Raw genomic sequence first — 15,873 nt, 5'->3', positions numbered from 1 at the left:
CACAAAATACTCAAGCAGGTAGGCGTTTGCGTTTGTTTTGTATTATATTTTAAAATTCAAATAATCTGACTTTCAAATAATTTTTCGCAACCTGTAACTAATATTTTAATGATGTAAACCAATATAACATTCTAATTAGAAATCAGTAGTTATCTGTAGGACGTAACTTCCATTTTAGGAGTACAACCTGATCAAATGAACGCGAGCTCGGCCGTGCAAGAGAAGATAGATAAATACTTTTACAACCTGCGCACTGTACTGCAACCACTTCCATTTGAAAACCAGAGCCGCAAGTCCGACCTGTGTAAGTCATTTTTTGCTTTATTGACGGGCTGATGGTTTGTTTAACCGAAAAGTAACGAGTTCGAATCCCCGGGTAGATGAGGCTTGATAGCTAGGGACAGCAAATCATCTAGGATAAACAACATCAAAATCCAACTTCTGCCTTTTAGTTAGTTTGGGCAAAGGTTATAGAAGCAAATCTAAAAAGGAAAGCAGGCTGAAATAGGAGTCAACGACTATATGGCGCATAACAACTTGACACGTAATACTAACTTGTGTTGGAGGAAATCCCGTCCAACATTTGAATTAATAATAAGAAGCAGAAAGCAGAATTCAAGAGGTCAGTTATTTTCAAAGATGTAACATTTAGTGTAGGAAATTAAAATTAGATGTGACAGAGCGGTAGAAAGCATGACTACATACACGAATGTCTTGAGTTCAGATTTGACCTAGAGACATCCCTGAGTCCATCCACACCCAATGACTGCTTGAGACACGTTATGGAAAATAAATCGACTAAGACATAGCACTGCCAACACGATCGCTTCATATGCCGAGTTGGACTCGACTACACTTGCCAAAGCTCGAGGTTCTAAAGTACAAATATCAAATATAATAGTTAACTATTAGTTTAACTATGGGGCGAAGTGATCAAACGGTAGAGCATACGACTTTTAACCCGAAAGTCTGGAGTTCGAATCCGGGTTTTAATACATAGAACGTCACTGAGTCCACCCAGCTCTAACGAGTACCTAACTAAAGTTGGTGAAAGTAAAGGCAGCAGGCATTTTGCTGACCATACTAACCTTTCAAATGACGAAGAAACTGGTGAACTCTATTTCACCTTCCCCAATGACCGTAAAAGGGTTCGAAAGGGGAAATTAACTTACTTTATTAGTATAAGTATCTTATACATGTGTGTTTATCTTCAATTTCAGATAGAACAATAAGGAGGAGAAGTAATGCATATGGTAATGTACAATTTCACACGTTGACTTAATGCTAATACAGCTGATACACATATTATATTCATGACTTTAAGATATATCTGTAAAATTTCAGGCGCCACTCCTTCAAGACGCATGCAAGATTACGCTTTCAACTCCAACGAAAGTATTTGCAAACTGTACTCATTACTTACGGAATACACAAAAGCTCTAAACTTTTACAAGGTATGTCGTCAATGTTGTTTTCATTAGCCGTCTATCAGACATCAGTCCGGGAATACCAAATCTTAAAAATAATAATAAACAACTAGAGTATCAGAGGTGTCCTGATATATATATATATATATATATATATATATATATATATATATATATATATATATATATATATATATATATGGTAGAGAGCTGGACTGCTAACCCTTAAGTCTCGAGTTCGAATCGGGTTCAAGTCAGTAGACCGTCCCTGAGTCCACCCAACTCTGATGGGTACCTAACTCACGTTAGGGAAAGTAAAGGCGGCTGGGCATAATGCTGACCACATTATCTCTTCATATGCCGAGGTCACAGAAACAAGTGAACTCTACTTCACTTGCCCCATAGACCGTTAGGTTTGAAAGGGAACTTTACTATATATATATATATATATATATATATATATATATATATATATATATATATATATATATATATATATATATATATATATATATATATATATATATATATATATATATGTATATATATGTATAATGAATTAATATGAATGTGTGTATCTTTTTTGTGATGTGGAGCATTTTTTTATTGATGATGATTTTAGTTATAGAATATCTCCTATAAGACAAATGTCTTCAAATATATCTCCAGACTGTAGACACAGAGGTTTCAGAAATACAATCCCCAGCAAGAAAAAATGAATTTGAAACCATCATGAGCGACATTCGAGAAAGTCATGAAAAGTTGCTTCGGTTTATAGAGAATATGGACCTTGACTCATCCGATGCAGACAGTGATGTTCGGGAGTTGATTCTGTTCGTTGAACGAAATCCATTACAAAGATTGCACACATTCATGGAGGTAGTTTAATACTTATTAAACATATTATGTGCCGTAAAATAGCGTTTTAACCAAGAATTGAATTTTCTTCTCAATCGTTCTTAATTACAGTATCGGAGGTAATTTCTTCAAAATTAATTATTACGTGTCAACACATGCGTCAAATGCCCCGTATACTCCAAATTAAGTCTGTTGGTTTTTTTACTTTCTCGTATATACCAAGTATAGAGAAAGTATTTAGATCGTGCAAAAAAAATCTAGATTTTTTGCAAATCTCGACGTTTTATGGCCCCCTGAGTCGGAAAAACATAGATTTGCAATCTAGTCCGTATGTCTGTGTGTGTGTGTATGTTGTGTGTGTGTGTGTAAACACGATAACTTAAGTACCTTTACAGCTAGGTTGATGAAATTTCATATATAAGTATTATATCAAAATCGTAGATCCGTTTCAGTTTTTGAGCGATTTCCGGTAACCGGAAAAGGAACTTATTCAGATAAATAAATGAAATTTCACATATAAGTAAAAGATCTAATTTATTTTTTGTCTTCAAATCAAATTTTGAGTAATTTCCGTTGACCGGAAGTAGTAATTTTCACTATTTCCGATTTCTCAAAAAAAACGCATGTGAATTTAAAAAGTACTAAAAATATTCCACACTATTATACACATCTTTATTCGGCGTTCGCTTGGTGCGCAATTCTTTTTTCTATGAGATTCTATTTTAAAAAGTTTAAGTATTTAAAATGTATTAAAAATCATAACTATATCCCGAGTTCCCATCCCCTGTTGTTTTATATAAGAATATTCGAGAAAGTTTAGGGGATATCACTCCCGGTTTATTTTTATTGCTTCCATAAACCTATTTCAACCCAGAAAATGTTCAAAGCATCAGTTGATTTTATTCATTTTCCTCGTTCTGTATCGTAATGTTGGACGATACAATTAAGTAATACCTGACATCTTGTACGCCATATTGCACATGAACTTTAGGCACCGATTTCAGCTTCCTTTCTGGATTTGCTTCAACCACTTTGTTCAAATAAAGAACAAACTATAGGGCAACAATTCTGTTATTTTGAAGTTTTCTCTCCTAGATGGGTTGCTGTCCTCAGCTAGCGAGCCCCGTCTGCTCAATGAACTGTAATCGCGATTTTCCGGTTGTGAGACACGCGCCTCACGCAAGCATGCGTCCCCTATTGTATTTAAATTAAGCTGATACCTTTTTTTTTATTGTAGGCATTTTTGTTTTTCTCTTTATTATTCGACCTCTCTGTTTTTAAATATTAGTATAATAGCAAACCTCGAAAGTACATGTGTAATATCCCGAAAAACGCTAAGATTCATGCCAATTCAATCTATAGTTCTTAAATACTGAAAAATTACATGTTAGTCCAAACAGTTCGAGTACATAATTGTGTCTTAACTTGATTCAAAGTCACAACTTAAAAAATTTTGGTAGTGATAAAATGGTTAAAATATCGTAATAATGATATAATTTCCAACTGCGTTGATATTGATACAGATGATGATTTCTTGAAATTTAAATTTTAAAACAAAACGGTTGAATATTTATATGAAATTTCAGCGTGTGACTATTTATAATTTTGATGCTTATCATATCTTTTAAAATTATTTTTCTCGATTTAGTTAAGGTTTTGGTATCGAGTAGTGAAATGTGGTTTTATGTTTTGTCAAACGATGTTTCTTGGGAAGATTTACGATAAACAAACAAAAAAACAGCAGTATTATAATATTTTACTACTCATTTTATCTTATATTTATATATATATAGATAAGGGGATTTATAATTAGTATTTTATATTGTATGTCTAGTTTTGGAAAGAGAGTAAAGTGTGAGGGCGTTGGGAATCTCATGCGACAAGGTATACGAACAAAACTCTCTGAAGTTAGGGTATCACAAGTGTGTTTAATCTCTCTTGATCTTGTCCTCCTCACAACCAACCGTCACCTCCAACTGCCATCCACATTCAGAACTACACACCTTTCTCCCGCTCATAACAAACACGCTGTCACTCGACCAGTCACTTCCCCTTTACCCTCGCTCACTCCGTACGACAACATAGGCTACACGTCACACACCCGCTGTCACTCGACCAGTCACTTCCCATGTTACCCTCGTTCATTCAGTACAACAACATACACGTCACACACCCGCTGTCACTCGACCAGTCACTTCCCATGTTACCCTCGTTCATTCAGTACAACAACATACACGTCACACACCCGCTGTCACTCGACCAGTCGCTTCGCATGTTACCCTCGTTCATTCAGTACAACAACATACACGTCACACACCCGCTGTCACTCGACCAGTCACTTCCCATGTTACCCTCGTTCATTCAGTACAACAACATACACGTCACACACCCGGCCTTGCGCACCACTACCGTATGTACACACACACACAAACACGCAGGCAGTGGTACGTCCCACGTACACACCTGTTATACACATCACATCACCACATAAAGCAAATGTTTTATTTATGTTCATTTTAGGATGTAACAACAAAATTACCAGCTGGAAATCCTGTACAACTTCTCCTGTTCGGCAAGACTGGTCACGGCAAGAGTTCCAGCGGAAACAGTATCCTACTGGAGAAAGTTTTCCAGAGCTCCGACAGCTCGCAATCTATGACCCAACACGCCATGTTAAACTACAAGTTAATCGATAACAGGTTGATCAATGTCATCGATACCCAAGGGGTGCTCGACACCGGGCTGGACATTCAAGACAGGTCAAATCTTGACTTAGCCGTTCGATCAGTTAGCGAAGGTATAAATTTATGCCGAGACGGGTTTCATGCATTGGTTTTGGTGTTGACAATAGATAGTAGATTCACAGATGGAGAAAAACAAGTTTTTGAGCTGATAAGGAATGTACTGGGCAAAGATGTGATTAAATTACACGGCATTCTTCTGTTTACTAAAGCCGACACCCGCATGGATAAAATACCGTTTAGCGAATGGTTAAAAATGAAACACGATTCTGCTTTTGAACAACTCATACAGGAATGCAATTATCGGTGCGTTTTATTTGATAATAAAACTGAAGACCCAAAGAAAATGAAACTGCAGCTAATTAAATTAATTAATTTGGTAGACAGTTTAAACGGCGCTGTTTATTTAAATGAGATATTCGATGCAGCAGAAAATTGTCGTTTGGAGTGTGTGCATAAAAACCCGCTGTTGAACAAAGTGTACGTCAATGCACTAAGGACGATTGAGTGTGCAGCAAAGTTTATCACGCAAGAAAAAGACAATGCAAAGAATTACCAAGATCAGCTGCTCCTAGATCTCAGCGTGGAAATAAAGAAATTTAGCAGCAATGTGAAGAAGGCACCGAGTGAAACACTGAAAAAAATTGTTGTGAGTTTAGCTTCAGTTAGAGCGATGGTTAAAAAATATATGCGGAGTAGTCAATTTGCAACCTTAGACGTAGAAGAGTTCGAACCATGCTACAAATTAATCGTCCAATCAGAAGAACATTGCGTTGCTTTGTTACGCGACGACAATTTTGAAACTCTCAAATCTATCGCTCGTTTACTAGGGGAACTGTTAAAAGGAAACAGAGAACTAAGCGAAGGATGCAAAAATATGTTACATCAAACTCGCGTTGCTTTGAACGAGTTTTTTACCATTTTCCCCACAACTAAAAGCAAAGAGCTGCAGGTTTTATTGAAATCCTTTTCAAATTTTAATGAACAAGTCAATGAAGTCTTGTCTACTGGGAGATTGCTGCTGCTGAAAACTCAAGCGTGCCAGGAGGTTGAAAGAATTATAGACAGATTTAAAAACGCGGAACAGGAAATGGATGCCAAGGTTTTGCCTTACGTCATAGCGGCGGTCAACGAAAAAAAATGTTTCCCTGGCAACGCTCTTGTGTTGTTGGACACAGGGAAATTTAAAATGTTGAAGGATTTACAAGTGGGAGAACGGGTGTTAGCTAGAGACGGTGCGGGGCGTTTAGTGTTTGACGAGGTTTATATGTTCGGTCACAGGCAGATTTCGGCTTACGGTTTGTTTACAAAGATTTACACGGAAAATCATGCCGTTTCCGTCACGGAAAACCATTTTGTTTTCGTGGTCAACGAATGCGGAGAAAGTTGTGTTCCTGCTAGAGATGTAAAAGTCGGTGATTTTGTGCTCGTGTCCTCTGGCAAATTTCTAAAAATCTCAAGAGTAACTAAAATTACTCACGTGTATGAAGAAGGACTGTACGCACCTTTCACCAAAACTGGAACTGTTGTTGTCGACGGTGTGCTGACGTCATGCTACATCGACGTCCTGCCGCACGACACCTGCCATCGACTTTTGTGGCCGGTTCGACTGTTGTACCGAGTCTCGCCTGCCGCTCTGGATACCATCAATGGGGTTTCTCAGTCGACGTGTGTGCCGTGGTGGGCCTCAGCTGCTGCCAAGTTCTTGAAGTAATGGCAGCTTAAATGTCAACTCAAAAACTAAACAATACGTTATGTATTCTAACTCTAAAAGACATTCATTATGATTTTGAAATGTTATAACTTGGACAAAATTTTTTTTTAAAAAACGAGAGCCCTTTCAAAGATGTAATACATTTGTTTAGCTTGTAAGCTTCGATCTTGTTGCTGCGAATATTAACTAATGAATGAGATATTTCTTGTGATCAATATGCAGAACTTGTGCGTCATAGTAACGAGAGCATTTACATTTCAAGTGTTAAATTTACAAATTTCTGAAATCTAATACAAATGTTGACATCGACCTATGTTTACTAAAACTAAGTGTACTTAAAAAATGATTAAATAAAATTCTTGTTTGCATGTTGCGAACATCTTAAAGCAAATCAATTGATGGTTTATATTATTACGGCGCTACTCTACCACTGGTAAAGCTAACGCACGTACCGGATTCTTTTGGATGGTTATAAACAGATGACATACAAAACTAAAAGAGTACCAGACACAAAAACTCTCCATGAACTCGTATCTAACGTCTAGGGGAAAACCACGAAGAACTCCTGTAACTAATAACACTTTTAATCAATTTACAACCTTTTAAAAACCCTACTTACGAGTTGAAATAAACCCACTAGGTAACTATTAACACAGGATATGGCACTTAGGAAATCAACACAGCCTATACAAAACTAAATTAAGGCACAGAATAATGCTTAAATCACAAGTAATGGGGGGGGGGGGGGCAATGCTGCTTTAAACTAGAGAATACAATTTGGCTTCGTACATGGCATTATCTCCCGGTATGTATCGTCAACTGCAAAGAGAGAAGAACGTTCCAGGTATTTATGCCACCCCAGAATTATGGGACGTCACCCTCAAAGTCATAAGACTATTGGGTAGGAAGTCGCCAAAGTACGAATCAACCAAATGAAATTATTGGTGAATTTCTCCACATAGCGTGATGGAAAATTACTGGCGATTGCACCACAGACCACACAAGGTCGATTATATAAATGTAAAACTAAATAATAAAAAAGTAAGACCTAAGTAGGTCACAATATATAAGGGTAAATAGTTCTTTGCATCTATTGTTTAAATCTTTGTTTTGATAAAGTCATTAATTTAGTAACGTCTTTAGTACATTCAGATGTACTTAAAGAATGTACGTTTGCAAAAGTATATGAAAATTATCGTTTAGATTTCACATTATGTATTGCATCTTTACATTTGCTAGTATTATGCTAGTATTTGCTAGCATCCTGTATAATATTTGATCGAACGAATTGGTTAGTAGGTTGCTTTTTGTTTATAGTGGCACTACGTAATTGTATATTGAATTTAAATAGAAATCTAAATGTATTTAAACACTATCAACATTTATAAAATTTGCAAAGATGTTTTATATTTTGCACAGCTACTAAACAAAATATATAGGCCAAGAAAAATGTATCGTTAATTTCTCGCTTGAAGGCAATCACCTTCCTGCTTGGTGTCGCTATCTGGGTGAATAAACACCGTTGTATAAGCCCCGCACTCGCTTTTTTATCATGTACCTTCAATCGCTTCACTTTTGTAATTCGCTTTTGTGAATGTTGGAGTCACGTTGAAGCTGACTAGAGATGAATTATGTAGAAAAATCACCTTTATACGTAAAAAGAATTCGAACTTCGCTTTAAAATGAAATTTTTCAATTGTTTTCTTAATTCGTGTGTACTACTATGTTTAACACAAGGTAAGGTTACATTTAAATATGTCAAGTATCTAAACACTTTTATGCGTTTAACGTTTTTATTTTACTTTATTTATATGTTCGTTTTCCTAACACAAATGCCGCTGATTAACTGCTTAGGAATTTGAGACAAATACATAGTCAATAAAAAAATCATGTAGACGATCAATACTGTGTATATACTGTCATACAAGCTCGTTCTAAATCACAATAAAAACTAAACATACCTTCGTTAATTTGTTTCTGTTTTGTGATGTGTTTGCATGCCCGCTTTGATGGTTAATACAAAAGAAGATAATAAGAAAACCCAAAAATATTTAACGCTCTTGTCTGCCCATTTAGTTTTTTTAGTGAAAATAATGGTAACATTTTAAACTAGTAACTCTTGAAAAGACAAATCCCAAAATATTTAACGCCCCTTGATTTAATTGTGAATGCTCTTTTCAAGTGAAAATATTTTAAAACTAGTAACTCTTTAAACTGATTGTTTATTATTGGAGTAACTGCCGAGGTAAACAGTATTGCCTTAACGTGTAAAACGTAGAAGATATGACATCGCAGGATAACCATATCCCCATTAATCGTTTAGATACTTATATTAAGTGTTTCTTTCAGACTTTTTCTTCGTAGGGGAGGGAATAACTTGAAAGTTTGGGGGTGGGTGTGCGGACTAAAAGTGCCTTGGGAGGGGAGGGGATGGGGGACGACAACACTGATAATAGTATGTATATTATATTTTTTTTTAAATTCTGGCCGAAGAAACACCACAAAACGGTATATTTCTGGTAATGCCTAACTACCCCTATATGTTTACCTTTAACACAGGCGGAATCAGCCACCAAAAACTAGACCTCTACTTCATTTCACCTGAAACTACAGAACAAAATAAATGCAACAGTTCAATCGTGAATAATGGAAGCATTGTTCGTCTAAGCGCCAGTTTCAATGTGTCCGGTATAAACCAGACTGAACTAGTGAACAGTAGTTTAAAATTGTATTACGTAAGTATAAACCCAAAAACTTATGTATTACGTAGGTATAAACCCATAAACTGATGTATTACGTAAGTATAAACCCATACACTGATGTATTACGTAAATATAAACCCATAAACTGATGTACTACGTAAGTATAAACCCATAACCTGATGTATTACGTAAGTATAAACCCATAAACTGATGTATTACGTTAGTATAAACCCATAAACTGATGTATTACGTAAGTATAAACCCATACACTGATGTATTACGTAAATATAAACCCATAAACTGATGTACTACGTAAGTATAAACCCATAAACTGATGTATTACGTAAGTATAAACCCATAAACTGATGTATTACCTAAGTATAAACCCATAAACTGATGTATTACGTAAGTATTAACCCATAAACTGGTGTATTACGTAAGTATAAACGCATAAACTGATGTATTACGTAGGTATAAACCCATAAACTGATGTATTACGTAAGTATAAACGCATAAAAGGATGGTTCATATCATGTAGCAATATTTACAGTCGTATCATTGTAGAGGGTGTAGATCTCTTTTGTTATAACTTTACGATCCCTAATTGTCATTGAAACGCGATAAAAATATCACCACTGAACGATGTTTTTATTTTTTCTTGATCTTATTGTTGCTCGACTGATCTTTTCTAAAGCTTTCAGTATACGTTTTCCGACTTCACAAAATTGTTCAACTTCCGATTTATTTACCCACAGTTTAGAGGACTTTTATTGAATTAACGTGCATCTCTAGTTCATGTAATCTCTGAGATTAACGCAGACAGTTTTACCAGAGCCAAGCTTACCAAATGTTTAGCCCATATCTTACTTAGCTTCTGTGGTTACTGAAACGATTTTAAAAAACCCATTCTGAATCATTAGCTAAAAGAAATGTAACAACGCTAGTACAAAGTAATCAGATAGCGAGTGCCAATCAAATATGCATGTCGTAAATACTTGGTAAAATTCGCACTTTAAAAATTAAAATAAAAAAATTATACCCACCCATGCTAAATCATTTTGATCAACTAATATCCCTCTCTATTTCTTATGGTATCTTTCTTTTACTGATGGTATCTCTTTTGATTATACCTCTGTGTAACCTATTTCTTTAGTTTTCATGTCTTCCTAAACAATCGCTACAGTCGTATGTTGCAATAGAAAAACCTAGAAAGGTATAAACCCTAAAGGCTAGGAATTCACAGCACATCATATGTAGTGATGTCAATACATCTTGAAAGTCTGCTTCGGTTTTAAATCAACAAAAACGAAACTGTACAAATAGCGACCTTCGTGCTGGTGTATTTTCAGGACAATACACTCTTACGATTTCACACTGCCTCAGTGTGTATGTGCGTGATTGTCACCCACTGAGAGTTAGTGTGTGTGTGTGTATTGAGTGTTTGGGGAGAGGGTTTGTTCCTGAGAGACAACACACCACACTTTATACTGTAGAGGCTTACAAACTGTCACGTGTTCATTCAGCTATTAAGCGTACAATCGAGAATGAAGTCAAGCGTGTCGAAGAAACGTGCTATTACAGCAGGCTACGGCAACAAATGTCTTTTCTTCTTTGTTATTTGTACACTTGGACGGTATTTCCTATCAATCAGTTGAGTATTATGTCATATGTTACATTTTACTTTCTAGATTTGCTACAAAGTGGCAGTTGTTTGATAATGGATTTTTTTCTCCTTGATGAGACGCTGTCCCAAGCTATCGAACCTCAACTGCCCGAGGTTTCAAACTCGGGACTTTTTGGTTTAGCAATCAAAAGTTTTACCGACACATCGACAACAAACATATAGCGGGGACAAAAAGGATGTATTAACCCTACATTAAAAGCAAAATAATAAGTTTACACTCTCGCAACATGCGAGTAAATATTTGTTTTAATTGACTTGCTAGTTCAAATATTCTCCAGTGCGATTGGTGATACTATGGGTATTCTATGGCGATAAAACTAGTATACAAAAGAAGTACTATGAAGTTAGTATGGAGATAAAATGGAGATATGGAGAGTTACTATTGAGATCATAAGGAAATGTAATTGATATACTATGCAGATTCTATGAATAGGCTATGAAGATACTATAAATACTATTCAGAAAGTATTGAGGTACTATTAATATACTAAGGATACATTTTAGGATACTATGGAGGACTATGGAGATCTAATTGAGATAAAATGGTGATACTATGATATACTATGATAATACTCTGGAGATATTCTGGAGATACTATTGAGGATTAACCAAGAAGATGCTATAAAGATAAAGATATACAATATATAGCACTGATTTAATGCATAATTAAATTGAAATTAAACAACTAATAATTCCACTGTTAGCTAGCATGCGAGTCCAGCTTTCATTATAGTATCAACTTTAATTATATTATAAATACCATTTTCATACAGGTACTAACGATTGGTCTTTTTTTCAACCAACAACCAAAATAGTATTTTACTATAACCCTGGAACCAAAATAAAATTGTATTTGCATTTTAAATACATCTCGTAAAAACGTGTACACCACCTTACATCTTCAGTAACTCGCTCTCAACGATTCATACTCAATGTTAAACCTGGGCTATTGTTCCACCTTGCCGTAATACAATGTAGCTAGGGGTCTGATACATGGGTGATGTCAGGCTCTTCTCATCTTCTCATCTCCCATGTATGGTGTTTGGGTTACCAACAAGCAGTGATTCATTGGTCTAGAAGACTAAGGGGCCATAATAATAAAATAAACCATTTAATAAAGAAGTTGTTATGTTTATTGCAGGTTGATGGTAGAGCCGTTTGTGACTTGTTGATTACAGAAGATGGTGGCTGTATTAGTCAGGTGGCCAACAGCTGTGATTTTGAATGTTTCAAGGAAGGAAAAGATCTTTATGAGATGAAGTATAATGTTACAATACAAGATAATCACAACTACATAACTTCTGAGATATGTCTTATGTGGCTGAATACGCTAGCACAAAACGAAACTACTTGTGTTGGTATCTATGTTCAAGGTAAGCGCTTGGTTACCATATAAGGTAAGTGCTTGGTTACCATGTAAGGTAAGCGCTTGGTTACTCTATAAGGTAAGCGCTTAGTTACCCTGTAAGGTAAGCGCTTTGTTACCCTGTAAGGTAAGCGCTTTGTTACACTGTAAGGTAAGCGCTTCGTTACCCTGTAAGGTAAGCGCTTTGTTACCCTGTATTATACCATGAAAATACTTTTGGTGCAATCATTCGAAGCATTTTATTAATATTTGATTATTCAATACTAGCAACCTAATATATATTATTTTGTAACTGCATGACCTTGCAAATATTTCAGACGAAAATACAAAAATCACTTACCAGACGATGGTCCTACAGTTTTCATACAATATTTTAACACTTCAGCAGCGACCAATGTACTTTATACACTCAATTGATTGGTTGTTTTGGAGCCTGTTTAGTTACTACAATCCCTTCACAGTGATGACAGTATTCACTAGCTCTGGAGAAAATTTATATTCACACAATTTCTTTCTGGATGACAATGTATCACAAATCGTACAGAAACATTCAGACCTTGACAAGGATATAATCTACACAGTGAATGACGATTACTGTATTCAGTTTGCACTCGTGTGTAAACTAGTAGGTATTACAAACTTTTTTTCTCAATGTTTCATTTATCAACACATTTTGTTTTTAAAGTTAAAAAAGAGAATTTACTTAAATAACCATTTCCTACATGATACTGTTATTTTACAGAACATTTATATGAATTAAACGGATTGAAAATTTTTAAAAAGAAATATTTTAACAATTAATTAATTGATATTGTTGATGTAACGATAAAAAATGACTCAATCATTCCAAAATATCATAAGTAGGCCTACTGTATCTTAATTTTTTAGCTTCTTCAGTTTTTTAAAGTATTAACGTAAAAAAATCCTCTCAATAAAGAACGACATAAAATTGAAAATTTTGAAGAGTTGGAAAGCAGATTTTAAATTACATATTTATATTCTTTCTTTTGTTATACGTATGTAATAATTTAATGTTCACATACTTACAGTAATGCATTGATCAAAACTGCAACTATAATTGCTTTATAAATGCCTGGTTTTTTTTCTTACTATTTTAGATGCGAGACTTCCAAAATGTGAACCGCCCGTGTACACCAACGCCGAAAGCTACGTCGAGTTAAGTTTACGATGCATTTCCCCTCAAAAGTTTACTACGGATTTATACAAAACTGACGTTGAAGATCTATCAGTTAAAGTAAATATTTTCATCACATTTTGCTATAAACATTGTAAATGATTTTTTTTTAATTAAATAATTACTTTTTGCACCTAATTTATTTCGTATTTAGAACATTAAAGATCAACTGTTGGAAGAGAATGGGTCTTTCATTCAAGACTGGACATGGCGTTTTTCAAGACCGGCTGTGGATTTAACGAACGTGTCCTTCTTGTTTCAAATTGAGCTACAGTTGTTAGATTCAACTGAATGCAACATATCGCGATCTTTTCGGGATACAAATAGTAATAATGCTTCATATTTGTTTGTATAAAGTTTTAGTCAATGCGTATATTTTTTTTAAATTGACAAACTTCAACCAAAAAAACAATACAATGCTTAAATAAAAATGTTACATTTTACTGACACTCAATTATCTAAGGACGTGGTTTTTATTTTTATTTTTAAATGAGGTCCAGCTAATGTTACCCTGTCAGCTGACTGTCCGAAGGGTCCAGGAGTTAAAAATGGACACATCAGACGAGGGACAACAGCTGAGTGTGGCTGTGTTAGCTGCGAGTCAGGGCCGGCAAACGTAGGATGGTACACTCCAGAAGGTCAGCGACCTCTCACTGAAAATAAAACTACACTTTTGGTCACATACAATGCAGATGGTAAGCATGTTATTTTCCTCTAATGTTAATATTTTCTTTCTCGTTACAAATATTATTTGTATATCTTAACTAAACGTATTTCAAGACAATGGCTGCTTACTTCGTTAATATTCTTTCTTTATTTTAGCAGTGTGCTGATTTTTTTTATTCACACTTTAACATATCATCACTTTTAAAAAGTTAAACAAATTCATTTTAATGCTTTAGAAAGTAATTACAACAGTAAACAATGTTAAAATATTTCAAAATATATACACTATTTATATTTTTCAACGTTGAGAAATATTTTTTTTTAATTTCCTGAACTATAATTTTTTAATAATATTTTATATTTAACTACTTTTTCTAGTTATACAAATGTGTTTATGCCTAGATTTTCTTTTATCTAGAACCCAGTCAAACGTATCAATGTCGTGCTTATACAGAACTCGGTGTTAAAAGCAGTGTAGATTATGTACCTAAGTTTTATTGTAAGTAAAAGACGCATGCGGTACAATATAATTCATTGTTTTATATTGATTACAAAACATTGGTGATGATTAGCGTTTTTATAGCGTATACTATAATTAAACTTATTTTCGTTTAATCCTATCCCGTTTACATTCCACAAGTAATTAGAACTGCAATAGCTCTTTAATTTTAAGATTTGCATTACTGCTATTTTCAAAGGCAAAATTGATTCATTTCCGTGTGATTTTTTTCTCTATTAAGATGGACCAAACGTTGATTCTTTTTCTGTAAATAACACGAAGTCCACAACAGTTACTTTAAATGGAAACGTATCACTGCTGTGTGAAGTAGAAGGTGACCCACCTGCTAAAGCCTTGATCAATGGCAGCGGTCTTGGACAGGTGAAAGAAATCCAATCTAACACGTCAGTCTTGGAGCTGGTTCTAGAAGATCTACAATGTGAAGACTCGGGACGATATTTTTGTATGGGAGTCAATGGCTTTGAGGAAAGTGGGGCGATGGATCAAAACTGTGTCGATGTTAATGTTCCATGTAGGTTTATATAAATACAGCGATATCGTCGATAAGTCTATATATGTGTCAAAATTATTATTCTCTACATCTCTTAATTTTACTTAATATTTTTGTGTGGAAAAAGGTTGAACGAACAATTAGCCCATTTAATTGGAGAGATTAGTGTAATTTGGTTCATGTTCGTTTTCTTTTCATTTTTTTATATATTGTTATTCATTTATATACCCAATGTATTTTTAATGTAAAATAAAGCCTAGTGTACAGAATAATTATTTTAATCAACCAATCATCTCTTAAACATTGGGGTCGTTGGGGTAGCACGGTTAATTTTCTCGTTAATTTCTGCCTTCCATCTCGGTCATCTGCTGCTGTGAGTAGCTCCAAAACAGGAAGCCATGTCCAATGTTTGAAATCATTCATCCAGTGATGTCTTCCCCTACTTCTCCATCCTGGAATAGTTCTTTGCATTATTGTTTGGATAGGCTGTTGGCTCCTGCGGCATGTCCA

General features: G+C 34.9%; 2 protein-coding genes across 2 annotated transcripts; both read left to right on the top strand.

The window, feature by feature from the left end:
• The first annotated feature begins 2,161 nt into the window (after positions 1 to 2,161).
• On the top strand, positions 2,162 to 6,770 carry LOC131950780 (uncharacterized). The gene is made up of 2 exons (XM_059312964.1): positions 2,162 to 2,306; positions 4,806 to 6,770. The coding sequence occupies exons 1-2, from the start codon at positions 2,211 to 2,213 to the stop codon at positions 6,738 to 6,740; spliced, it is 2,031 nt and encodes a 676-aa protein (XP_059168947.1). The 5' UTR covers positions 2,162 to 2,210; the 3' UTR covers positions 6,741 to 6,770.
• Positions 6,771 to 11,353: 4,583 nt separating this feature from the next.
• LOC131950771 (uncharacterized) lies at positions 11,354 to 14,042 on the top strand. The gene is made up of 5 exons (XM_059312956.1): positions 11,354 to 11,359; positions 12,268 to 12,499; positions 12,810 to 13,121; positions 13,611 to 13,747; positions 13,842 to 14,042. Exons 1-5 carry the CDS (start codon positions 11,354 to 11,356, stop codon positions 14,040 to 14,042), a joined length of 888 nt encoding a protein of 295 aa, XP_059168939.1.
• The last annotated feature ends 1,831 nt before the right edge of the window (positions 14,043 to 15,873 follow it).

Source organism: Physella acuta, unplaced genomic scaffold, assembly GCF_028476545.2.
Source record: "Physella acuta isolate Inbredline_101_S28 unplaced genomic scaffold, ASM2847654v3 ptg000778l, whole genome shotgun sequence".
Taxonomy (NCBI): Eukaryota; Metazoa; Mollusca; class Gastropoda; family Physidae; genus Physella; species Physella acuta.
This window is presented reverse-complemented; position numbering and strand designations above follow the sequence as displayed.

Bases quoted from the DNA above. Each gene is read 5' to 3' on its own strand.
- LOC131950771 (XM_059312956.1), top strand. The intron at 12,500-12,809 runs GTAAGCGCTTGG...CAAATATTTCAG, and splicing joins TGTTGGTATCTATGTTCAAG to ACGAAAATACAAAAATCACT. The intron at 13,748-13,841 runs GTAAATATTTTC...TTTCGTATTTAG, and splicing joins TTGAAGATCTATCAGTTAAA to AACATTAAAGATCAACTGTT.
- LOC131950780 (XM_059312964.1), top strand. From the start codon at position 2,211: ATGGACCTTGACTCATCCGATGCAGACAGTGATGTTCGGGAGTTGATT. The intron at 2,307-4,805 runs GTAGTTTAATAC...TGTTCATTTTAG, and splicing joins GATTGCACACATTCATGGAG to GATGTAACAACAAAATTACC.